Here is a 26850-nt window from a genome sequence, read left to right on the forward strand (position 1 = left end):
ATAGTCAAGAGTTCTTGGGGCGGTTTGATGTCTTATTCCCCAGCCCGCTTGCAGTTATTCATCAAGTATATTTGCAAACAGGTCATCATCTTAAAGTGTATCTTAGTCAGTCTTTTCCCTCACAGGAATCATACATAACAGTGATGAGAATATCTAGGGCTGGTATGGGGGATTAATAACTTGCAACATTAAACGCATGACAGAATCCTTTATTTGTGGTCACAGATTATAACCCAAAATATAAACTGATAAAGGTAGAGAATGGAGCAGACTGTCTTGCTTTAAAAAACAGGTTACCAACAGGAAAAATCAGAATTTCAAGAGCAGATAGAGTAGTAGGGCACAGAACCTTAACATATCATAAAACTCATTTTGACTGTGACCATTTTAGGACTTCATTGAAAATACAGTGATAACATTGGGTCAATGAAATGGCATGAATGGAGAAATCAGGGTGAAACTGAGCAATTTAGTCATATGGAATAAGATGAAAATGACAGTGGAGCACTGATGAAGAAATATCCATCTAAAGTTACTGTAGTATAAGCATTACAATAAGGAAGTAAGATTAAAGGAAGCAAGATTAGATTATATACTGTTTGTTAAAGAGCTATCTCTGTTTTCATTACTTCTTTTTCTTGAACAGAAATTTACAATTTTCTTAATCACCTTCTTATTGATCAGACTCAGATATGTAAACTGTCCTTATTATTGTCCTATTTTGAAGGTGGACACGTTGGCTGCAGGGTTGTTAGCCATTGGCTTGATGAAGGGGGACCGTCTTGGAGTGTGGGGCCCTAACTCTTACGGATGGCTCTTGTTCCAGTTTGCAACAGCCAAAGCTGGGATTATCTTGGTAAGAAACCTTTCACTAACTCTATGCTAAGTACAAGTTACCAAAGTATTGTTTATTTATGTCCATGTGTGTGCGCACGTGTGCATATGTGTTTGTGTGTCTGCATGTGTACATGGCTTACTTTATAGATATAAGTTGCAGGGTTTGATTCCAGATTCTTGATTTTAGACAACATTCTTGTTTTTACAGAATCTGTGGAAATGTTGTAAAGATACCTACCTTATACCATTGAACAAGAGATTGTATTCAACCTCAATAGATGCAGAACTATTTACATTTTCAGAAACATAAGGAATTATATTGTCATTTTATCATTAAATTATTTATCTTAAGTTACCAAAATTAAGATAAAATAATCTAATGATAAAATGATAGTGCAGTACAATATTCATTAAGCAATATAAATATCTTTACTAGTTTATGTACTCCCACTGTAAGAAGTTTAGAAACCTATTGCCAACCTTGTACTGATTATGTGCAACTATTTTTGTATCTTTAATTGTATTATTGTTATCTTAATGTAAATTACTATATAACCAACTTCTTAAATTTCTTTGTATCCTTCCTTATATACTTTTTTATCAGGTTGTAAACTTTGAAAAGACACTGAAAATCACCCACTTGGATCACTGCCCAGCTGCATGCAATAAACAAACATATAAATATCTTTTGATTAATAGAATCAAGAATTTGATACAGTCAATCCACAGTACATCACAGACAAGTGATGCATGGCATGCCTGCACACTGTTAAATGGCATGGAAGACATAGGCCAACACAGCCCAAAGCTGATTAGATATGTGATAAGGCCTGTAGATTACAAAGATACTAAGAAATGACTGCATAGTAAATTGGAATGGCTGAGTTACAAGGAAGATTAGTGCTAAACTGGCAGATTGGAGGAGTAGTTGACAGATTAACTGATGTGGCAGATGTCACCACCGAGTTGAGGGAATAGCACCACACAGTGTATGCACATCCATGAGCACAATGATAAGTTGCATAGCTGCAACTTCAGTTAGCCTACAGACAGCCAGCACGGTAAAGTGCCAACACCACATCAGCCTCCTCCACAACAGATGCTGGGAGAAGATGCTGAGCCCATCATGGTTGCTGCAAGAAAAGTAGTATTTACCTCTATCTTGAGTAATGGTATCAGAGATCACCAACAATACATCAAGGTCACCTTCAGTAAGGTAACCTACAGCTCCCTAATGAGAGGCAGACGTGGTGACTGTGAGTGTCCCAGTGCCAGTGACATTGGCTGGCTCAGACAGAGGCAACCATCACTACTCCACAATCTGCTCAACAGGAGGACCTGTGGAAGGACAAGAAGAAGAGAACATATTGGTACATGCATATGATACACATACAATTGCAATTCCAAGTGGGATGCTAGACGATGCATATGCAACCCACTGTTGGGAGAGTCATTCTTACATCTTTTGACATCCTGCCATATTCATCTGTAGTAGTGGAGAATGGAGCATCTCTACAGGTACAGGGATGAGTATGATTGCTGTCATATTACTGATTATCTAGATGTATCACAGCAGCATAGAAATTCCCACTGGTATAACATTTATTATTACTTGTGGAATACATATGTCACAATTCTATTTGCAGCCTAAAAAACACACTAGATATATGATATTTTGCACACCCACATGCACTTTCTACATGTATAAAGGATGAAACAAAGCAAATACTATATTTGTAGCTTCACGGGGCTTCTGTTTACCATATACCCTCTAGTTGATGTGAATGTTGAAATGCTTGCTTGCTTGGTGGCTAGATGTAAGTACTAGAAAGGCTCTTACTCCTAATGTATGTTTTATTTTTAGGCAGCCCCCCCTTCAAAATATCTAACTAAAAGAATCTCCTGCCTGAAGGACCCAACCTTGAGAAACTGTACCCACAAACAATCTACCTGAAGTCTGACCTACAATTGGCTAAGGTTAATACCTTAAACTGTAATGTAATCCCAAGTACTGTTTACTGCTGACCTGGGTCTAAAGTACCTTTAGTCTGTCCTCCATAGTAATTTGGCTTCCTCTCTGTTTTTAAACAAACTAGTTTGCCCCTAGCATTCTACAGCATTATTTCTTAACTAAAATTAAACCCTGAATATAGTACTAGCATACTGGTCTCCCACATAAAGCCCTGAAAATTATACTCTAAATCCTTAACCTACAGCTAGCTAATACCCTGTAAGAGTATAAAACACAGTCTAAAACATAGTGTATAACTTAGGGTATAATATAGTTTACAAATACAATTTAAAAATTCAGTTTCAAAACACAGCCATTCAGTTAACACTAAATACATACCTTACAGCTCCAGGAAGACTAAGAAAACACTTGTAGTCAGTGTTAGCTTGAAGATTTTAACGGACTGGGGTACCTGCTCCTCAGAATCCCCATCTACCCACCTTAACCTGAATGCATTTACACAACTCATAACCACCCCTACCAGGCTAGGTAAACCCAACCAAAAAGAAAGCATACTCGACTGGCTACTCGTAAATAGTAAACCCCAACTGTACACCACTGGCACCCTCCCCGATGACCTAAGTGACCACCTTCTCACTTATATAGTTAAGCAAAAAGCCATTAATCCCCAACAACCCTTACTCAGAAAAGTCAGAAACAAAAAAGACCTTGACCCTGCCAAATTCTAACAGGAACTTAACTCCTGTAACTGGTCTATTCTAAAGCACCTCCCCTTAGAGGAGGCAGTTGCATATTTTAACAACAAATTTCTTGAAATCCTTGATTTGCATGTACCTGCCCGTTCAAAGAGAACAAAATCAAAAACTGCACCATGACTTTCTAAAGAGTCTAGACTAAAAATTACCATTAGAAACAAATTTTGGACTCTATGAGGCTCTACTAAAGACCCTCAAGATCATGTTAGATACAGGCAAGCTAGGAATGAAACTAAAAATCTATTTTACAAGACAAAAAAACAATACTACTGTAATTTACAGACAGCAAACCAGAACAATCCTCAGAAGTTCTGGGCAGGTCTGAATAATTTACTTCATCCTGGAAAAATGTCTAGCCCTATCCCCGCTGTTACCTTTGATAAACCCCCCAAGGATGTTTCAGACAGTTTTAACTGTTTCTTTACTGAGAAAAGTCAATTCCTAGTTAGCCAATTACTTCCTAGCTCCCCTGGCTCTGATATTACAATCCCTAGGAACCTACTCTCATTCAACTTCCAACCAGTGTTCACTTCACTTATCTGTACCTTGATCAAAAAATTAAAACCCACCACACTCTCCGCTGATCAACTCCCTGCCGAGTACCTTCAAAAATCAGCTGATGCTACTGCCTACCCAGTATCAATACTAATTAATCGTACCATAGGAGAGGCTAAAATGCCCACCATTTGGAAAACATCCTACGTAATCCCACTACATAAAGGAGGCTCCTCCACTGAATTCTCCAATTATAGACCAATAGCAATACTTTCTCCACTTGCAAAGATTATGGAACAATGTATACTCAAACAACTCATGCACCACCTAATCCAGAATCACCTCATTGCAGATACCCAACACGGCTTCCGTCCACACCACAGGACTACTTCAGCCCTGCTAGCTTTTACCAATACCATAAACAATAACCGTAGCAATAATCATATATTCTCAGCCCTTTTCTTGGATCTTTCTAAGGCATTTGACATGGTTGACCACCAAGTTTTGATTCACACCCTGCAAACTTTCTGTCTAGATTCTAAAGCCCTTCAATGGTTTAAATCCTACCTCAGTGGGAGACAGTAGGCTGTTCTCTGGCAGAACAAGCTGTCTAACCTACTACCTAACACCCCTGGAGTACCACAAGGCTCTATACTAGGGTCCCTACTGTTTTCCATCTTTATTAATGACTTGTATACTGTCATCCCAAATGTTAGCTGTATCCAATACGCTGATGACTCCACCCCTGATTTGCTCTGCTACATCTCCTACAGATTTGTGGTCTGCTACCCAGTCCACCTTTAATACTATTGAAAACTGGCTGTCTGAATGTCGATTGTTACTAAATCCCAAAAAAATTAAAATGCTGTTATTTTCACCAACACAAAGGTCTGCTGCTTTTACCTTTACCATAAAGGCAAATGATGGCACAATAACCTCCTCCGACCCCACTACAAAACTATTAGGTGTCATTACTGATAATAATCTAAAATTCAACCTACATGTAAACCAATTGATCAAAACCATTACTAAAAAACTAGGGTCACTATACAGAATAAAAGCCTTCCTAACCCCTCCAGCCAAAGTTTCCATAGCCCACTCTCACCTACTTTCAATACTTCTATATGTATCCCCCCTACTCTCTAATCTAAACAAGACTGGACTTAATAGACTGTCAACCTTTTATAATCACATTGCCAGGTTTGCCACTGGCCTTCCTTTCAGGACACACCACTGCATCAACCTTAACCAGCTTGGGTGGCTTGAACTTCCCAGTCTAATCCAATATAACCTTCTGATTATGGCTAATAAAATCCTTTATAATCCAGATAATATTCCGGCACTTAAAAATATTATCAACCCCTATAACAATCTGAGACTGCTTTGATCCTCAAATAGACTAATTCAGACAATCAAAATTAACAATGCAGCTGGTGACTCCCTCTTTGCAAATTCTGCAGGCAGAGCCTGGAACTCACTTCCAGCTAATGATACTTTGCTCTCCTCCCTAGGCCAATTTAAAACTAGACTCAAACAACATCTGACACTAAACTGGTTTTGCCACTGCAACAAGCCTAGCTAACTGTCATCAAGAATGTGAAAATCTACTAATCAAATTATTGTTTAATATACCCCTGACTGTCACCAGGGAGGAACTCTAACCTGTTTGAACTTCTATTCATGTTTGCTTATGTATTCTTTGTCAATACCATATTTGTAATATGTTTTCATTTTTTTTTTTTTTTTTGTATCTGTTACCTTGGAGATGTTCTCCTCAGGCCTCCGCTGAAAATGGGCATGAATCCAGTCGGACCATCCCGGTCAACAAATGTAAAATAAAATAAAATAAAAATTAAATAAAATAAATACTTACATTCCTTATTTGCAAGGAAATGCCCAACACTGTTTACTAATGCAGCAAACCCACTACTTCACAGAGCCTGATGTGCAGGGATTTTGCCACATCTGCACACTGAAGACACTATCATGGGTGAGGAAGACATAAGCTTTGATGGGAGATGCATGTCAGCATCTTGATCATGCAACATCCCACCATATGCCCATGCCAATGCCATCTCCACCTAATATGCTGCTGCATTTGTGCCACAACTTTAGTCTGTCCCATAGTGCATAGCAAACTATGTTATGGTGGATATCAAGTACCTACTTATGGCTGTTTTTTGTGGGAACAGATGTTTGCCTGCCTGTAGTACACCACAGTGGCATCACAAACATGTTGGGTAGCAGATATGGTAGCACTATCCAGATTCACATGGCAGGTCTTTCATCATGTCCCTTACAGTATGCCAGCAGGGCCACTCCTGTACATATCCACCATGGCCAGCTATGGCAATATTGCCATTCTGCCAGATCCCACAATCCCCCAAAACCCTTAGCCAGGGTTACACTGCCACAGCACACCAGTGTATACATCATCCAATAGAGACTTTTCAGTTTATATTCCTAGTCAGAAGTATCAGCCATACCTTAGTTGCATAACTTATAGCTGTGTAATACACCACAACTTCCTATAGGACCTTAATCACACAAGTTAGTAATGTCTTTCTCTTTCTCTCTCTCTCTTTGCTGTTTTCATTATCTCTCTCTCTCTCTGTCTCTGTCTATACACACACACACACACACACACACACACACACACACACACACACACACACACACACACACACACACACACACACACACGCACACGCACACACGCACACACGCACACACACACACACACACACACACACACACACACACACACACACACACACACACACACACACACACACATTATATTATATATACATACACACACACACACACACACACACATATATATATATATATATATATATATATATATATATATATATATATATATCTTTTCTCTTTCTGTTTCTTTTTTTTTTATTTTCATCTATTTATTTTACCATCTTTTTCAACCTCTGCCATTGGCCTTATCCTTGTTCCACTGCCACACCGTCTGCCTCCAAGGCTGGTCTCTCCTTCGGGTGACTGAGGTACTACAGAGAGGCATGACATGAGGGTTTCCCCTTTAAAGTGGAGTGATTGTTCAGTTTACATGAGTGTTATAGCCCCATCTGGTGAAACTACCAGGAGGGTTACTGTTTATCACTTAGCAGGAGATGAAAGAGGTAAAGGAGGAGTTTGTGGACCACAGTCTTGAAGCCTGCATTCACCACCTGGAGAGTGTTCTTTTGTGGCCTATTAAGGTGCATCACTGCATTGTACTGCCACACTCTGAGGCAGGGTCAATGAGGAAGGCAGTCATGTTGATGACAGAACTCTTCCTGGGCCTAGCCACGTCAGAATGGTGTCAGAAGTGGGGTACCCACCCTATTCCCCATCCTGATGTTTTCCATTCCTTGTTTGTCTCCTCTTTCCCATGTTTGTTGCTCAGTTCTCCCTGTCAGCCCTTGCTTAGCCTCTGTTTATATGTCTACTTATTGTCAACCCACCCCCTTGTGCTTGCACCTCCCCATTAGTCTTTCTCTATGTCTCATGTTTGTTTATGTGTCTGTGCTTCATTACTTCTACTACCTTCTTTCCATCTCCTGATGCTTTCAAACCTCTATGTTCTTTCCATCTCCTGACTCCCTCTTTCAACATTCACCATCTACTCTTGACGCACAAAATTCCCCCTCCTCACTCCTTCTTTTTCTTTCCCTGCATTGCTGTGTATATTCCTTTTAAATATTTTATTTATTTGTTTTACATTTGTTTACTAGGATGGTCCAACTGGGACAGTACCCATTTTCAGTGGAGGCCCGAGGAGAAAAGCTCCAGCTTGAGCTTACATACAAAGTCATCACATCAAGTAATAGAAATTATAGACAAAAAATGAGTGTTAACACATTTACAGGATAAAAATTTAAAAAGAAAAATATTTGCATTGTATCAAATAGAACAAGACTTTAAACACTTGAATATATGCAAATGTATGGTTGAATTTATATACGTGGATGAACATAACATTATTTAGGAAATTAAGTAGAGAGAATCACTTAGGCAAAGTAGTGCATAGTTAGTAATACTTCTGTGGTGAGAGTTGCAGCTAGGAATGTAACTACTTATAGAGAAGAAGTGTTGTTAGAAGGGATATGTTAACAGAGTTAGTACATACAGCCAAATTGTATAAGCAGTGCTAAGTTAATAATTAACCTGGAGTATTACATGTGCAAAGCCAAGATTCAAATAAGTGTCTTTTGAGCAATATTTTGAAATGATTAAGATTACTTATGGATCTAATACTACATGGAAGAGTATTCCAATTTTTGGCAACAAAGTTAGAGTAAAAAGAGTTGCCTGCTGTATTGGATACTTTGGTTGCTTGGAATAAGTCTTTGTTAGATGATCGAAGATTACAAATTTTAGAATAGGGTTGTTCATAGGTTCATAGGTAGGTACTAGGCTATTGGCCCAAGTAAGCCAAGCCAACAAGGTTCCCTGTCTTACGCCACTCAAGAAAGTTAATTTCCTGTGCCCCTGTCAAGCAGAGCCACAGAAGTGATCCCCGAGGTGTATTTCCTATTTCCCATCCACTCATCAAAACTTTTCTTGAATAGTGCTAATGAGGAACTTTGCTTGACATAGATGGGTAGCTTGTTCCAGAGTATAGGAAGTCTCTGGGAAAGAAATCTTTCCCTCCAGCATGTCCTGTTTATTGTGGTGACAAGGTTTAGGTCCCTAGACTGTGTAGCTTGGAGGGATTGGGTTTTCTTTAGGTGTAGCATGTCCAACAGCTCTAGGTTTAACATAGCTTTATTTGTTAGGCAGAGATCTCCTTGGAGTAGGCGATATGCTACAGAGTAAAGCTGGAGTTTTTTGAGATGGTCAGTGTAGGGCATCTGTTTGAGGCCAGTAATCCTCTTTGTGAGGTATGTCTGTGGCCTTTCCAACTGCTGCAGATGTTTTCTGAGGTACATTCCAAAAGAGGCACTGTACTCTATAATGGGTCTAATGAGTGCCGAATAGAGGGGAACAATGACCTCTTTTTTCCTGGATGAGAACCCTTTTGTGATGAGGTGTGCCACATAGAAGGATTTCCTGACTACTGTGGCGATGTGATTATCAAAGGAGAGACTACTGTCCACCTGGGTCCCAAGGTCTCTTATCACACATCCAACATTAAGTAGACTGCCGCTTATGTGGTAGTTCATGGGTACAGAGTTTTTACCAAAGGGGATGACAATGGATTTTTTGGCATTGAGCTTGAGGCCATTTCTCTGACACCATGCATCTTTCTCAGTGAGGCTCTTCTGTAGGATGTCCACATCATTTGGGGACTCGACTATGGCTCCTAGTTTGCAGTCATCTAAAAACTTCATTAGCCACTGGGCTTCTGTGTTAGTCTGTACTTCAGATAAGTAGATACCAAACAGGAGATGCCCCAGGAGTGAACCCTGTGGTACTCCACTTGTTACTGGTTTGATGTCAGATTTGGAGTCTGCAACTTTTACACTGTGGGTTCTGTCAGTGAGCCAGTCAGCAACCCTTTTTGTGATGTAGGGATTTATACCTAGTTTAGTGAGTTTAGCTATAATTCCAGAATGGGGGATGGTGTTGAATGCCTTGGCGAGGTCAAGGTAGGCTGTGTGATCCACCTTACCCTCATCTATGGCTTTGGTGACTGCCTCAAAGAAGTCAATCAGGCTCAGAAGGCATGATCTGCCTTTCACAAACCCGAACTGGATGGGGTCCAGAGTTTGGAGGTTACCAATGTCTTTGTTTATGAGTTCCATGATGATACATTCCATGGCCTTGCAGACCAGGCTCGTCAGGCTAATAGGGCGATAGTTTCCAAGATCAGTGGTGGCTCTCCATTTATGGAGTGGGATAATTGTTACTGTGCACCATTCAGTGGGCACAAAGCCTGATGTAAGACTATGATTGAACATGGTGCTTAGGTGGGGAGCCAGTTCATTCTGAAGTTCATGTAAAACACAGCCTGGGATGTTGACCAGTCCCATGGATGCTGTGTTTTTGGTTTTAGAGAGTGCAGCTTTTACCTGCATAGATGTGATTACAGGGACTCTGCATTCTTCCTGTATAGATATGGGCCCTTTAGGGTGTGAGAGGGGGGTAATTTTAGCCCTGAACCTATCTGCCAGGATGTTGGCAATATCAGTTGGTTCTGTAATTTTTGTGCCATTGTGCTGTAACTCAGAGCAGATCTGGGTGTTGCCATTGAGATTCTTTACATAGCTGTAGAATGCTTTGTGGTTGCCCTTAGAATCAGTGGCGATTTTGTTTTCATAGCTAACTTTGGAGGCTCTTATAATGGATCTCAGCTTCTTACTGAGGCTGACCAGGGATCTCCTCCACTCATGGGATTTTACTATCTTTTGCAACAGTTTCTTCCTTCTGTTGTAGAGTTTGTTTATGGCAGGGAACCACCATATTGGCTTCCTTTTGTTGGAGGATAGTGTCTTGGTTCTGTATGGGATAGCACGATCCATGCACTCATGTAAGTGCTTATAGAGTGCATTTGTGTAGGATTCAGCAGTTGTAACTGTATTGTCCATCTGCATTGGTGTCATGAAGTTCGCCACTTCTGTCTTAAAAAGCATAAAGTTGGCTTTGGAGAAAGCGGGATGGGGATATCTAGGGTGATTAGCTTATGGTCGGATCTGACCAATGAGGAGTTGACTTCAGGTGTGGAACACCGGTCACTCATGTTGGCAATGACTAGGTCTAGGATAGTGTTTTCCCTGGTGGGGGTGTGGATAAGTTGATCCAGGGCATTGGAATTTATGAATTCCAGAAAGCGTTGAGCAAAGGAGTTGGTACATGAGTAGTTTTCCCAGTTAATGGTGGGGTAGTTGAAATCTCCCATTATTAGGGTGTTTGGTTGAACCCTAATATTTTCCAGTATATCAAGAAAAGAGGAGTGGGAATCCTGGGAAATGGTGGGGGATCTGTAGCAAGCTACAATTTGGATTGCAGTTTTGACCAGAGTTAGTTGCACTTTGGTAACCTCGGATGTATTATGCTGCGCAACTAGCCTGGAGGTGTGGATATCCTTAATGAACATGGACACGCCTCCGCCTTTGGTGTTCTGGTCTAGGTTAGATGGCCGAAAAGTGTGGTATGAGTCATAGCCTGGTAATGCAGTGGTGCTCTCTAGAGCCTTGAACCAGGTGTCAGTCACTGCACAGATATCAATGTTCTCCATTTTAAGGAATGCCTCGAATGACTGCATTTTGAGATTTAGACTTCTATCATTGAATAGCATTACCCTCAGATTTTGCTTGCCTGTTCCTGTTATGGTAGTGAATTTGTCATTTGAACCTTGCATTAAAAAGGCACTATAGGGGCAGCAAGAGCCTTAGCCAGTATCTGGAATCCCAGGGGCGACAGGTGCAGGCCATCTCTGGCAAAGCATCACGGTCTGTCGTCCATGTTGTCCCAGGAAGACAGATACTGGATCCCCTTAAAATTACACCAGAAGCTTAGCCAATTTTTGAAGTCAAACATTTTGTCCTTGTACTGTGGTATCATTCTGGGCGATGACAAGATGCTACTCAGAGCTAGGGTCATACCTGCCTGGGCTACAAGATCAGAGAGCTCTTCCATGTCTCTTTTCATGTAGTCCAGGGAGGTACATCTCAGGTCATTCACACAAACGTGGACAATGACAGAGTCATATTTGTACTTGTTGTGGAGTGACCTGAGTGCATGGGTTATGTGGCGGATCCTGGCACCCGACAGGCAGCTGACAGTAGCCTTTTCCTTGTTTAGCCTGCTGAGTGGGACATCAGTGTGCCTGATTATAGAGTCACCTATGACTAGTGTGCTGGGTATGTTGGTTTGCCTTATGGGCTGTGGTTTATTGGCACACTGAGTCGGTAGGCTATGTGTCATTTGGGTTGTATTGGGGATGGAGGTTGCTTGCGTTTCTGCTTTGGCGGTCTCACTTGCTTGAACAGATTATTATTGAGAGTTTCTGCAAATGTTTTTGTGTTTCTATGTGTGGATTGTTGTGGTGTAGGTTTAGTGGGACTATGTGATGAGTGTGGTGTGGTGCAAGTGTTTACCTTCTTCTCTTGACTGTCAGGTTCAGTCTTCGTTGGAGAGAGCTTTACCTCCAGTTTGGCTAGATAAGTGCATTTCTCACAGGTTGTGGTGTTGGGTGGTAGGAGGAGAGGGTTGTCTGTATACATGAGGCAATTGCTACATTGCCTCAAGATGCCTAGATTCATCAGATAGACAGGAGAGAACACTGGGAGCTGACCATTGGACATGCCTGAATAAAAAACTACTTTCCTCTAGACAAGTGAGGAATATAAGAGCTGTTTTTCTCTAAGGAAGTGAGGAAAGTAAGTACAAAAACTGTTTTTCTCTAGGGAAAGAGGAAGGTTGAGTGCTGTAGTAATGTGTAGTATATTTAGTGCCAACAACAAGTTCTGAACAAGTGCTGAGCACGAATAAGCAAATTCAAGTGCTAAAACTAAGAATCTGTACCTGGATCTTGTGGTAGATAGGCTACCTAGTGCTTACCACTCCCACTGATAAGCTAGAAGGCTTCCCTCCAAAATAGAAAGGCTTGGGGGTCTCAGAAGCTTACAAACAGTCCTGGATACAGCAAATCTGTATCTGGACTAGACTAGTTACAGGAAAGATAGGAAACAAGCACAAACGTGGGTTTTTAAACCAGTAAGTTGAAAGAAATGGACAAAATGTCAAACAGCCAATAAACTAAAATTTCTGGGCAAGAAACCACTCTTGTGGTTGATAGGCTACCTAGTGATTACCACTCCCACTGATAAGCCTGAATGCTTCCCTCCAACACAGAAAGGTTTGGGGGGGCTCAAAAGCTTACAAAGAGTCCTGGATTCAGCAAATCTGTATCTGGACTAGACTAGTTACAGGAAAGGTGGGGAACAAGCACAAACACATGCTTTTAAACCAGAAAGTGGAAAGAGATGGGAAAACTGCCCAAACAGCCAATAAACTTCAATTTCTTGGCCAGAAACCACTCTTGTGGTAGATAGGCTACCTAGTGCTTACCACTCCCACTGATAAGCTAGAAGGCTTCCCTCCAACACAGAAAGACTTTGGGGGGTTCAGAAGCTTACAAAGAGTTCTGGTTACAGCAAATCTGGATCTGGACTAGACTAGTTACAGGAAATGTGGGAAACAAGTGCAAATGCAGGCTTTTAAACCAGAAAGTTGAAAGAGATGGAAAAACTTCCCAAACGGCCAATAAACTACAATTTCTGGGCCAGAAACCACTCTTGTGGTAGATAGGCTACCTAGTGCTTACCACTCCCACTGATAAGCTAGAAGGCTTCCCTCCAGCACAGAAAGGCTTTGGGGGGGGGGGGTTCAGAAGCTTACAAAGAGTCCTGGTTACAGCAAATCTAGATCTGGACTAGACTAGTTACAGGAAAGGCAGGAAACAAGCTTAGAAGTTTTTTTTTTTTTTTTTTTTTTTTTTTTTGGAAAGTGGAAAGGGAGAATGGAGAAACAAAAGATAATTCACAATTAAGGACCTAAGTGGCTTGCCCTTCACAGATGTTCTCTCTGTATTAGGTAGAATGAGCTAGTGACACCAGACTGGAATAGAGCTGGGATAGAGTTGAATAGCTGGGACTGGTAGGAGTGTCTAAAGTCAAAATATGATCTCACTGTACTCAGTTGAGTGAGCAAATGAGATAGACCCAGGAGGAGTGTTCAAACACAAATTTACAGGAGGTGTGGGCAATTCCAATGCCACCAAATTTTTTTAGGGAAGTTACATTGTCAGGACTGCGCATTGTTTTGTGAGCCATTATTAATTGATTATAGTTCATAACATGAGATAGTTCCAACCAAGAAAGGTTTTTGAGGCATTGATAGTGATGGGTTGAATGTGTGGAATCTGTTACAAATTTGGCAATCTTATTGTACCATGATTCTGATTTACTTAGTTCTGACTTTTTGAGGTTGGTAAGTATGGGGGATGCATATAAGAGTGAGGAGAGAAGGTATGTTCTAGCTATGAGTATTCTTGCAGCATCTGTTAAGAATTTGTTGTATCTATACATTTTTCCCATTTTCTTGTGAACCTTTTTGATTGTGTTAGAAATGTGTATGTCAGATTTTAGTCTGTTGTCAATTATGATGCCTAATAGTTTTGTTTGGGAATCTGGGAAAATCCTAGTATTATTACTGGCAGTGATATTAAAGTTAGCTGGGAGGTTAGTAGGTTTAGATGGATGAAAGATCATAAATTTAGCTTTATTAGGGTTGAGAATGAGTTGTGAGTTTGTTAGCTATGTTTCAATATCAGAGACAACTTTTTGTGTGACTGTAAGAAGTTGAGTTATTGTGGATGCTGCACATATGAGGGTTGAATCATCTGAGCATTGTATGATAAATGCTTGACAGGAGGCAGTATTAAGATCATTTATGAATATGCTGAAGAGGAAGGGCCCTAGGATTGAACCCAGAGGGACTCCAAATGTAACAGGAAGGAGTTGGGATAGATCTTGCTTCCATTTCACAGCTTGCTGGCAGCTAGATAGATAACTTTGAAACCAGTTAACAGCATCAGGGTTGGTATTAAGATTAAGCAAAATACACAATGATTTACATATAACACAAAACACACACCACATCAGGGTAGACTAAATTCTTTACTGATGTATCCGGTACCTCAGCTTATGCCTTCAAGGAATAACTTTTTACATCAAGCAGCCATCTTTTATATGCTGTAATTTCAAATAACTATCTAATTATTAATTACAGCAAAACAATTAAATTAAGCAATGAATTCATTTCAACGCATTCCATAAAGTGCCCGTGCCATATTCCTTTATCTATAATCAACTTTTTGTTAAACACATTATGTTTTTTATCTACTGTTATCAAAATTTCCTTTTATCAATAGTAGAAAATTACATACAATATTAACTTAACATATTATTTAAATTCATAATACATACATAGTTAATTATAAATATTTATGAATGTAAACTAATATACTATATCATATCTAAACTGGCCCAAATTAACCTAAGATGCTGAAAGGGAACTCCAGTACCATGTTGTTCATAATACATAATTAATTATTCCTAGGATGTTATACCTTAACTAGAATGTTCATAAAAATGTTTTATAAATATTTATAAACTCTTGACATTTAAATCCAATTCCATAAAATATTTATAAACTGTTGACATTTAAATGCAATTCCATATTTAATCCCCAAGGATGTAAGGCTCTAAAATTAAGTATACATTTTGTTTCCAACAGGGTTAGACTACTTTCTAATTCTTCTCCTCTCTGCTGTTTAGGTTTGGCCAACACACCAAAAAAAGAAGGATTCATCTGAGCCTTCATGGGCTTGAATAAAATGTTCAGCTACAAGACATTCTATCCTGCCGCTTCTAATGTCTCCCAAGTGCTCCATGATTCTCTTTTTCACAGCTCTCTTGGTTTGACCTATATACCACATGGTTGGGGTATTCACACACAGCCTATGATATATATATACTACCCGCCCCCCCTCTGAGATTCACAATTGTATGAATCCCTGGCAGTATAAATGTTACCATTAATATTAGTTCCATGCAAGTTTTTAATTTTCTTACATATGATGCACTTCCCACAAGGATAACTTCCTTTCCTACAATGTTTACTTTCCAATTTACCTATGGACAATAATTCTTTTAGATTTTTTTGATCTGCTGTAAGAAAATGTAACCTTGGCCGGGAAGATCTTGCCATATTTTTCATCACTAAGAATGATAGGCCAATATCTATTGATCAAACCTCTCAGTGTATCTGAAAATGGGGATAATTTATTCTCATAAAATAAGGCTTCTTGTGCTTTATCCTTTTCCCTGTGATATATTCTGCTTCCCTCTGCTGTATCTATTCTGTCTACCTGCTGATGTGTTAGCCCCAACTCCTTCTTAACTTTATTTTCTGCTGTTCTTAAAACATTCTCTGAATATCCCCTACTTAATAATCTCTTCCTCACCTTATTGAATTCATATACTAACTCATCTATTTTGAAAGTGTTGTTTGCAATATGCAAATATTCACCATAAGGTAATGATGCCAATAAGTGGGGGGCATGCATGCTATCAGCAGTCAAATAATTATTGAGTGCTGTGTCTTTGACAAAGGGTTTGAATGCCACTGTGAAATCGTCATCTACATAAAACTCCAGATCTAAATATTGTATAGCAGTCCTATTAGTACTAAAGGTAAACCCAAGGCCAAATCTATTCTCCTGCAGTTTAGATATAAAATCACCAAACTCATCCATATCCCCCTTGCAGATGAAAATAAGATTGTCTATGTATCTTTTGAACATCAGAACCTTATTTTTTTTAAATTCCATGTTGTACATACTGACTTTTTCAAAATAATCCATACACAAAATTACATAAACAGGGGCATATAAAGCCCCCATTGCTGTCCCTTCCATCTGCAAAAAAAAAGTTGTTATCAAATACAAAACAATTATGTGTCAGAGAAAATTCTAACAGCCTAATCAAAAAATCCATCTGTGGGCCTTCCCCTAGCATTTTTTTATTGCCTTCAATCCCCACTCATGTCTGATATTTGTATAGAGAAATTTTACATATTGTTAGAAACGAAATGTATAATTAATTTTAGGACCTTACATCCTAGGGGATTAAATATGGAATTGGATTTAAATGTCAACAGTTTATAAATATTTATAAAACATTTTTATAAACATTCTATTTAAGGTATCACATCCTAGGAATAATGAGTTATGTATTATGAACAACATGGTACTGGGTTCCCTTTCAGCATCTTAGGTTAATTTGGGCCAGTTTAGATATGATATAGTATATTAGTTTACATTCATAAATATTTATAATTAACTATGTATGAATTATGAATTTAAATAATATGTTAAGTTAATATTGTATGTAATTTTCTATTTTTGATGAAAGGAAATTTTGATAACAGTAGATAAAAAACATAATGTGTTTAACAAAAAGTTGATTATAGTTAAAGGAATATGGCACGGGCACTTTATGGAATGTGCTGAAATGAATTCATTGCTTAATTTAATTGCTTTATTGTAATTAATAATTGGATAATTCATTGAAGTTACAGCATATAAAAGATGGCTGCTTGATGTAAAAAGTTATTTCTTGAAGGTGTAAGCCAAGGTACCGGATACATCAGTAAAGAATTCAATCTATCCTGGTGTGGTGTGTGTTTTGTGTTATATGTAAATAATTGTGTATTTTGCTTAAAAGCTGTGGCACCAGTGAGGATTGTGGCAGCAGATGGTTCCCGTTTCACTTGTGCAAACATTTGGATTGAACGAGAATCCAGAATAGGAGAGGAAGATCCTCTAATGATGGGGGATGAGAGCCTGAATGACGTTGATTTTTCAAAATTGGAAAGGCTGCTCATTAAGGAGGTAATGCTCTATTATGATAAAAAATTGCTTGAAAAATACCTAACGTTGGACATTATCATGGGGGGTCTCAGAATCAGCAAATTGCCTGACTATGACTTTGATGAATGTGATTTGCTAAATGAGTGGAATGCTGCTTCATTGGCCTGTACCAAAGCTTCGTTCAGAGTTCTTGTTAAATGAAATATGTGACAATAGGAGAAGCTGAGCGCAGAAATTCTCCAGACCCAGACTGATTTGGCAGATAAAGTATCCAACATTGCTTTCACATCGAAGGTAAAGGATGTGAAGGAGAAGGTGGATAAGCAGTGGAAGCCATGATGGCCCGAAAAAAAGGAAAACTACAGAGAGATGTAACTGATCACAAGAATAATTTGATCTTCGCCTGACAATGGAAGGATCTGAGAGGGAGACAGAAGGCCAGATGACATGGCAGTAGGAGCCAGGAATTTCATGACTCCTCTATATCTTCAGGGGAGCTGGCTTCAAACAGCAGTAAAAAAAGCATTTCATTCGATGAGCTCAGTGAGGAGTTGATGGGGTCAGGTTCCAGAAAGGAGAGTTTGAAAATCAGCAAGGGATGAGGACGCAGATGGCAAGCAGGTTCCAACGGTGATGGTGGAAAGCAAAATGAGGGGAATCAATATTGCCGCAACAACAGGAGCAGGAGAAAGTGAAATTGAAGAAGAGCGAGTCAGTTATGATGCTGAAGGGAATGTGAGTGCATCGGGTCCGAATTCAGGGTTAAGAAATCATGTGGATAATCTAAAAGTGGCAAATTTGTCCGATTTGAACTTGGACTGTAATAATTTTTCTTTGTTGGACAAGGGGATTAAACACATCCCTGTTTTTTGTCCTAGCCTGTCAGAATTGATTTTGGAAATAAGCAGATTCTGTCGTAAATTGCATTTTAAAGATATTTTTTGGCATCAAGCATGTTGTGGTTAAGAATGTTGATGTGCATAATGTTAATAACAGTAGGATTGATGCAATTCATGGGGGCGGACATGTTAATAAATTGGAAAGTGAGACTGAAGAGGATCCCTTGTTGAATATGTCTGTGTATGATTTTGAACGGTCGTCTTCATGTGAGGAAAATGATAGGGAGGGTGAAGCCACTGTCTATGAGGTCGCTAGTTTTTTTACTGGCTATGGTAAAATGGTGGTGCCGCAAGTACCATATATTTCATGTCACCAAAACTGCCGATTAATGTTTCCACATTTGAAACCGTTTTATGTAAACAGGTGGAAAAAGAACATGACATGTTCATGAAACAATTTAGAGCATTCAATTTAACAAAAAAAATGAATGGGATGCTATGCAAAGATTAAGATGCAATAGCGACACATATGTTTTCACCCAGGTGGATAAGGGTGGAAACTGGGTGGTCATGAGCAGGGAGCAATACAATGGGATGGCTTAGGCATTACTAGAAGACACCACAGTATATACAAAATTAACTTGCAACCCAGTCACATATTTAAATAATGTCCTATTGGAAATACTAGGGGGGGGGGGCTAGATTTTCTGAGTTCTGTGAATGTGAGGAAGTTATACATCAGCAACCCCAGAAATGTAATTTTTAAGGCAATACCCAAGTTGCACAAACATGTTGAAAATCCCCCTGGGGGACCCATAGTGTCAGGTAAAGGTGCTTTCCTGCAGAACATTGGTATATTTTTGGATTTTCATTTGAAAAAAACTTTTGAGTAAAGTCACATCCCATATCAAGAATGGAAAAGAGTTGGCAGATTTAATAGGGGGTAAGAAGTGGTCCCATGATTTTTATTGGGCCAGTGTAGATGTAAAATCCCTCTATACAAACATCAAACATGAGTGGGGATTGAAGTCAGTAAAGAACATGCTAGGAGAAGGCCCACAGACAAATTTTTTGATTAGGCTGTTAGAATTTTCTCTGACACATAATTGTTTTGTACACAATAACAACTTTTTTTTGCAGATGGAAGGGACAGCAGTGGGGGCTTAATATTCCCCTGTTTATGCGATTCTGTTTATGGATTATTTTGAAAAAGTCAATATGTACAACACGGAATTTTATAAAAATAGGGTTCTGATGTTCAAAAGATACATAGACTATCGTATTTTCATCTGCAAGGGGGTTATGGATGAGTTTCTTATTTTTATATCTAAACTGCAGGAGAATAGTTTTGGCCTTGAGTTTACCTTTAGTACTAATAGGACTTGTATACAATATTTAGATCTGGAGTTTTATGTAGATGAGGATTTCACAGTGGCATTCAAACCCTTTGTCAAAGACACAGCAGTCAATATTTTTTTGACTGCTGATAGCATGCATGCCCCCCACTTATTGGCATCATTACCTTATGGTAAATATTTGTGTATTGCAAACAACACTTTCAAAAAAGACAGGTTAGTATATGAATTCAATAAGGTAAGGAACAAATTATTAAGTAGCGGATATTCAGAGAATGTTTTAAGAACAGTGGAAAATAAAGTTAAGAAGTTGGGGCTAACACATCAGCAGGTAGATAGAATAGATACAGCAGAGAGAAGCAGAATATATCACAAGGAAAAGGATAAAGCACAAGAAGCCTTATTTTATGAGAATAAATTATCCCCATTTTCAGATACACTGAGAGGTTTGATCAATAGATATTGGCCTATTATTCTCAGTGATGAAAAATATGGCAAGATCTTCCCGGCCAGGGTTACATTTTCTTACAGCAGATCAAAAAATCTAAAAGAATTATTGTCCATAGGTAAATTGGAAAGTAAACATGGTAGGAAAGGAAGTTATCCTTGTGGGAAGTGCATCATATATAAGAAAATTAAAAACTTGCATGGAACTAATATTAATGGTAACATTTATACTGCCAGGGATTCATACAATTGTGAATCTCAGAGGGGGGGCGGGTAGTATATATATCATAGGCTGTGTGTGAATACCCCAACCATGTGGTATATACGTCAAACCAAGAGAGCTGTGAAAAAGAGAATCATAGAGCACTTGGGAGACATTAGAAGGGGCAGGATAATAAGTCCTGTAGCTGAACATTTTATTCGAGCCCATGACGGCTCAGATGAATCCTTCTTTTTTGGTGTGTTGGCCAAACCTAAACAGCAGAGAGGAGAGGAATCAGTAGGTAGTCTAACCCTGTTGGAAACAAAATGTATAATTAATTTTAGGACCTTACATACTTGGGGATTAAATACGGAATTGGATTTAAATGTCAATGGTTTATAAATATTTATAACACTTTTTTATGAACATTCTATTTAAGGTATCACATCCTAGGAATAATGAGTTATGTGTTATGAACAACATGGTACTGGGTTCCCTTTCAGCATCTTAGGTTAATTTGGGCCAGTTTAGATATGATATAGTATATTAGTTTACATTCATAAATATTTATAATTAACTATGTATGTATTATGAATTTAAATAATATGTTAAGTGAATATTGTATGTAATTTTCTACTTTTGATGAAAGGAAACTTTGTTAACAGTAGATAAAAAACATAATGTGTTTAACAAAAAGTTGATTATAGTTAAAGGAATATGGCACAGGCACTTTATGGAATGTGTTAAAATGAATTCATTGCTTAATTTAAATGCTTTATTGTAATTAATAATTGGATAATTAATTGAAGTTACAGCATATAACAGATGGCTGCTTGATGTAAAAAGTTATTCCTTGAAGGCGTAAGCCGAGGTATCAGATACTTCAGTAAAGAATTCAATCTATCCTGGTGTGGTGTGTGTTTTGATATTAAGATTATTCAGAGTGGACAGTAACTTAGGATGGGAAACGGTACTGAATGCTTTAGACGTGTAAAAAAAGACTGAAGACACTATTTTGCTATCATTTCTGAATTTATTTAGAGTATTAGTGAAACTTAAAAGAGCTGTAGTAGTGCTATGATATGGTCAGAATCCATGCTGTGATGATGAGAGGAGATTATTGTTTAGAAGGTGTTTATGAAGTTGAAAGTGGATACAGTTTTCCAGAATTTTAGAAAGTGGTGAAAGTATAACAATGGGCTGGTAGTTTGTTAGTTCTGTTGAATTGCCTCCTTTGTGTAATGGTGTAGTATATACAATTTTCCAAATAGCTGGGACATACTGTTCTGTTATAGAACAGTTTATAAGTATTGACACAGGGAAGGCAATAATAGCTGCTGTTAATTTTGAGTCTATATCAGTCCATCGAAACGGCTAACGATCGAACACCAGATGTTCGAACTGTAAAGTTCGAACACTGATTATCGTGAAGCAGCGGAAGACCGAATTCTTTCCCCGGGAAAGAATTTGGTGGGCCGTTTCTGTGGCTTCGCGATTATCAGGACTGTGGTGGGAAGTTACGGGTTGGGTTCAGGTAAGTGTGCGATTGTGTGGACGTTAGGATTAGGGCACGGGTTAGGTGAGTTAGGATTAGGGCGCAGGTGAGGTGGGTGCGTGATAGTGACAGACTTTAGGGTTAGGGTGGGATAGGTGAGTTAGGGTTAGGGCACGGGTCAGGTGAGTGTGCGATAGTGATGGACCTTAGGGTTAGGGTTTGGGTTAAGGTAAGTGGATAGATAGTGTATGTACAGTTTAGTGTAGGGTTAGATGTAGGATTTTAAGTGTTTGTGTCTGGATTTCTGTTTTTTTGGTGTGCTTGTGTTGTGTGTGTGTTTCTTGGAACAGCATTTTTTTCCCTGGGGAAAAAAATCGCTGTTTTAAGACTTCGATGTTTTTGTACTTCGTGGTTAGAAGTTCGAACATATGGTATTCGAACTTCAGCCATTTCGGTGAACTGATATAGACCTGTTAATTTTAGATATTCTGCTGACAAATTATCTGCTGCCAATGAAGTGGGTTTCAACTTCTTTAATAGTTTTGCAATAGTTTGTTTTGGGACTGTCTGAAATGAGAATGCATCTACAAAATTGCTTAGATTGTTGGGTGTTGGTATTGTGGGAGACTTGCTATTCTTAGTCAGTGCTAAAACACTTTCAGTGAAAAACATGTTAAATTGTTCAGCAATATTTTTTTGTGTTATCAGGTAAGTTGGGGGGGGGGGGTTGTGGTTTGGCCAGAATGAAGTATGTTATTGACTGTGTTTCAGAATTTTTTTGGATTCATTCTGTATTTCCATTGTACATTTGAACAGTAGCATTGTTTGTCTAGTTTAATTTGATGTTTGGCACTGTTTCTAAGTTGCTTGTAAATTAAATGGTTTTGGAGGGATTTATTTTTAGCCCACATTTGCCATGCTTTGTCCCTTTGTTTTAGGAGGGTAGGAGTCTCATGGGTTAACCATGGTGTGTAGTTGGCTTTGACTCAACTATTCTTGGAGGTGAAAATCTGTTTATAATAGGAAGGAAGGTGCCACTGAAGTGCTGCACAGCAGCATCTAAGAGCAGTTGCTTAAGAGGAGTCCAGTCTATTTTTTCAAGACTATTAAGTAGAATCTGTAAGTTAAAAATTTTCTTATTACGAACTTGGCATAAGTTGATTAGTTTAGTAGCGTTACTGTGATTTCTCAGTAAGTAAGTTCCAAAGTGGTTACTTAAGTGATCTGGGAGACACCTTGCTATTTGGTAACACTGGAGTTTATTAGTTAAGAACCAGTGCAAAATAAATTGTTTATCTGTTTTCTTGTCAGTTCTAGTTGGGTGAGGAATTATTTGAGTGAAGCCATGGAGGTTTGGGTAGTTATGAGGATTGTCAGAGTTACATGTCATTCAGTCTGTGTTAAGGTCTCCTGCAATAATGGTTTCCTGTGATATGGCTTTTGTAACATTTTGGAGAATGATTTTGACTGTACTGGAATTGTTTCCAGGGGGGATATAGATGGTTATTTTATATATATATATATATATATATATATATATATATATATATATATATATATATATATATATATATATATATATATATATATATACATATATATATATATATATATATATATATATATAATATGGGTACATTTCAATCGACCGACAAGTCGGAAGACCGCCAATTACTCCCCCGACACATTAAAACATCGACAAGCAAACACGGACATTTCACAGGTAAGACTTTTAAATTCACTAATCAAGCCTACCATGGTTTAGGAAGTGTGGCAGTGTTATGCATGTGTGGTAGGCATGATTAGCGAATTTAAAAGTCTTACCTGTGAAATGTCCGTGTTTGCGCTGTCGATGTTTTAATGTGTCGGTGGAGTGAATGTCGGTCTTCCGACTTGTCGGTCGATTGAAATGTACCCATATATATATATATATATATATATATATATATATATATATATATATATATATATATATATATGTTCTGGTTCAGTTGTAATCTAGTTATGAGTAGCTCCAGGTTATTAATGTTAGTAATACTTATGTTTATAGGTTGTAAGTTGAGCGTGTTCTTAAAGAGAATTGCTACACCACCTCCCTTTTTTTCTATTCTATCAGCTCTTAACCAGGTGGGTTTTTTTTCTATGTCTGGTATATGTGGTTTCAACCAGGTTTCAGTAAGGATGGTAATGTCTGGGTTGTAAAGGGAGAGAGTCGCATGGAGTTTGTGTATTTTATTAAGCATATGTCTAAGATTTAGGTTTAGTAGTAGCTTGTCAGAACTTTTATGTGGAGTTGGTAGTTTGATTTGCATTGGGGTGTTTAATGAAATCATATGCTTGGGGCCTGGGTTTGGGTGTATATCACTACTAAGCATAAGTCTGGCTGCTATGTGACTGAGAACCTCAAAAAGTTTGAATACTTTTTTGTGGGTTTTAAAGGAAATATTATAGAAGCTTTAATTTGTAAAGAGTATTCGGTGTTGTTTAAGGTCTGTGAGTGTGGTTATAAACAATGATGGGGACACACAAAAGCTATTAGTTGTTGTTAGGGTAGGATTATTAAATGCTGTTTTTTGCTTTATATACTGATTGTGTACTTAGAAATGGTAAGTGGTGAGGTTAGCTGTAATTGTGAGGAATAAAGTTAATACAAGACCGTGTACAAACATAATATTATTTGTGTTTGATAAATTATTTGAAAAATGATCAGTATTGATGGAAAATAAATTCTTGTTTGTTAAGATATTGATATATTACAATGTCACATATTCAAGGTTAGGAGTTATGTATGAAATGTTTGGGGTGCTTACCGGGTAGGTTTCTATTGGGTAATCATTTTTATGTATGTGTGCAAATCTGTTGCAGATAGCTAGTAATTTGTAATGGGAGGGGTTAGTTGTAATTACTATAGTAAACTGGGTGATTTGAAGTCTAGTGGGTGTGGTTTGGTTAAGTATAAATTATGGGTATCGGAGGTGGGTAGGATATGGGGGCAAGGAGAGGAGTGGAGTGAGCCAGAGTGTAGTGAGGGTGAATGGAGTGGAATGATCCAAGATATAAGCAAAGGCAAGTTAATGTGTAAGAAAAACCATCAGAATTGACCAAGAAGTGCTGTGAAGCTGTAAATCATTTCTTAATCATTTATCAGGTGGAAAACAGCATAACTGCAGAAGTGTGCAAACCAAATACTCCACAATAAAACCACTGGTATATTGATGCTGTAGAAAATGCTGGTAGTCCACAAAGTAAAGCAAAAAAGTTTATTGTAAGACATTAGAAAGCTGGTAAGTCTTACCTTACCTTACCTTACTCCTTACCAGCTTTCTATTGTCTTACAATAAACTTTTTTGCTTTACTTTGTGGACTACCAGCATTTTCTACAGCATCAACATACCAGTGGTTTTATTGTGGAGTATTTAGTTTGCACACGTCTGCAGTTTGGTCAGTAGTTTCTTTCTGTCTTTTGGGGAAAACAGCATAACCTTGTATCTGTAGGCTACTGTGCTCACAATTAAATTAGCAAACACACACAGTATTTGATCAGTTATGGATACTATTTGTTAACAGAAGGGAATAAAAGAGAAATTGTAGGTGAGTGTGAGTGTGTTGGGGGGGAGGGTCTTGCTTACAAACCAAACCAGAGTGCTCTCCAGGGAATAATGAATATTAGCTCAAACAGGTAGACACATACACAAAGTTAACTTTAGCTGCTTATGCTTGCAGACAGCTCGGACCTGGACTGTGCTTTTCATATAGCAATGTATCCACTGGTCAGGTTAAAAATAAAGGTGTTATTGCAGCTGATTACTTAGAGTGGTGTTAGGTCTAGAAAAGAAGAGTACAGAGAGGAGTGAGCACTTTTGAGATGGTAAAGATACATTATAAAGACTACAAAACAAACTTTGCAAATAGCTACTGAATAAAGGACAATATGTCTTGGATCAGTTACTAGTATATGCAGATATTGAGCCAATTGAATAACACATTTGCAAGAACAGACCTCAGCTAACAGGTATGCAGTCACAGATAAAAATATAGTGAGCAGCACTCTGTCCTGGTTCTCTAATGTGATTCTATGTACCACTTGTACCATAATTATATAAATATAATTAGACACCAGTACAAACTGTCTACACACAACACATATACAGGGATGCTATTAGTTAATAAGGTGCAACTATGTAAATAGCACATACAAATATACTAAACAACTTGGTGCAGACAAACACATGCTAGCATGCCATAGTAACCTCCAGTAATACAGTGTAATGCATGAAAACATTTGTGCGAGCCACTTATTATGGAAGCGGATGACATGATGATATGGAGGAGGCTGGACATCCTATGTATCCAAGAGATGAGATGGAAGGGCAGTGTAGCAAAGCCACTTGGCTTGGGATCCAGAGTCTACTACTCAGGTAGAGGGCAGAGTAGAAATGGTGTAGGAATTGTGGTGAGAAAGATGCTTCAGAAGTCAGTAAGGTCTATCATCAGAATTAATGACAGACTCATGGCAGTCAGACTCCAGTGTAATGATAAGGCAGTATTCATAATTTCTGCCTATGCACCACAGCAATGTTGTGATAGTGAGGAAAAGAGTGCATTCAGACAGCAGCTGCAGGACCTACTAGATAAAGCAAGACAACATGAATTGTGTTTATAATGGTTGACTAGAATGCACATATTGGGACATACAGAACAGGATATGAGGACTGCCTGGGTCCACATGGGTGGAGCAACAGGAATAAAGAAGGATAAATCATTCTAGACTTGTGTCTGGCAAATGGCTTGATAGTAGCCAACATATGGTACAGAAAGAGAGACGGTCACAAGCTCACATACAAGAGTAGTCAACATGCAACTCAGGTAGACTTCCTTCTAGTAAGGAAAAGGCACTGGGGTAGAAGACATGATTGCAAAGTCATCCCCAGCAAAACAGTTGGACCACAGCATAAATTACTAGTTGCCACAATCAGCTGCAAGCAGTGGTCAGAGAAGGTTCTAAGGTCAACAGAGACCAGGCTGTAGACCTTGAATTTGACTGGCGAAAA

The 26850-nt window shown here is 38.5% G+C and overlaps 1 protein-coding gene across 1 annotated transcript in view; it reads left to right on the forward strand.

The window, feature by feature from the left end:
* Positions 1-26850, forward strand: part of LOC122817288 (medium-chain acyl-CoA ligase ACSF2, mitochondrial-like) — a 1483010-nt gene that overhangs the window by 439702 nt on the left and 1016458 nt on the right. Inside the window, exon 3 of the mRNA XM_044090514.1 lies at positions 728-856. Within this exon, the coding sequence (XP_043946449.1) occupies positions 728-856 (129 nt within the window). The remainder of the gene's footprint in view (positions 1-727; positions 857-26850) is intronic.

This window comes from Protopterus annectens, chromosome 12.part0 (assembly GCF_019279795.1).
Source record: "Protopterus annectens isolate FY-2018-M chromosome 12.part0, PAN1.0, whole genome shotgun sequence".
NCBI lineage: Eukaryota > Metazoa > Chordata > Ceratodontiformes > Protopteridae > Protopterus > Protopterus annectens.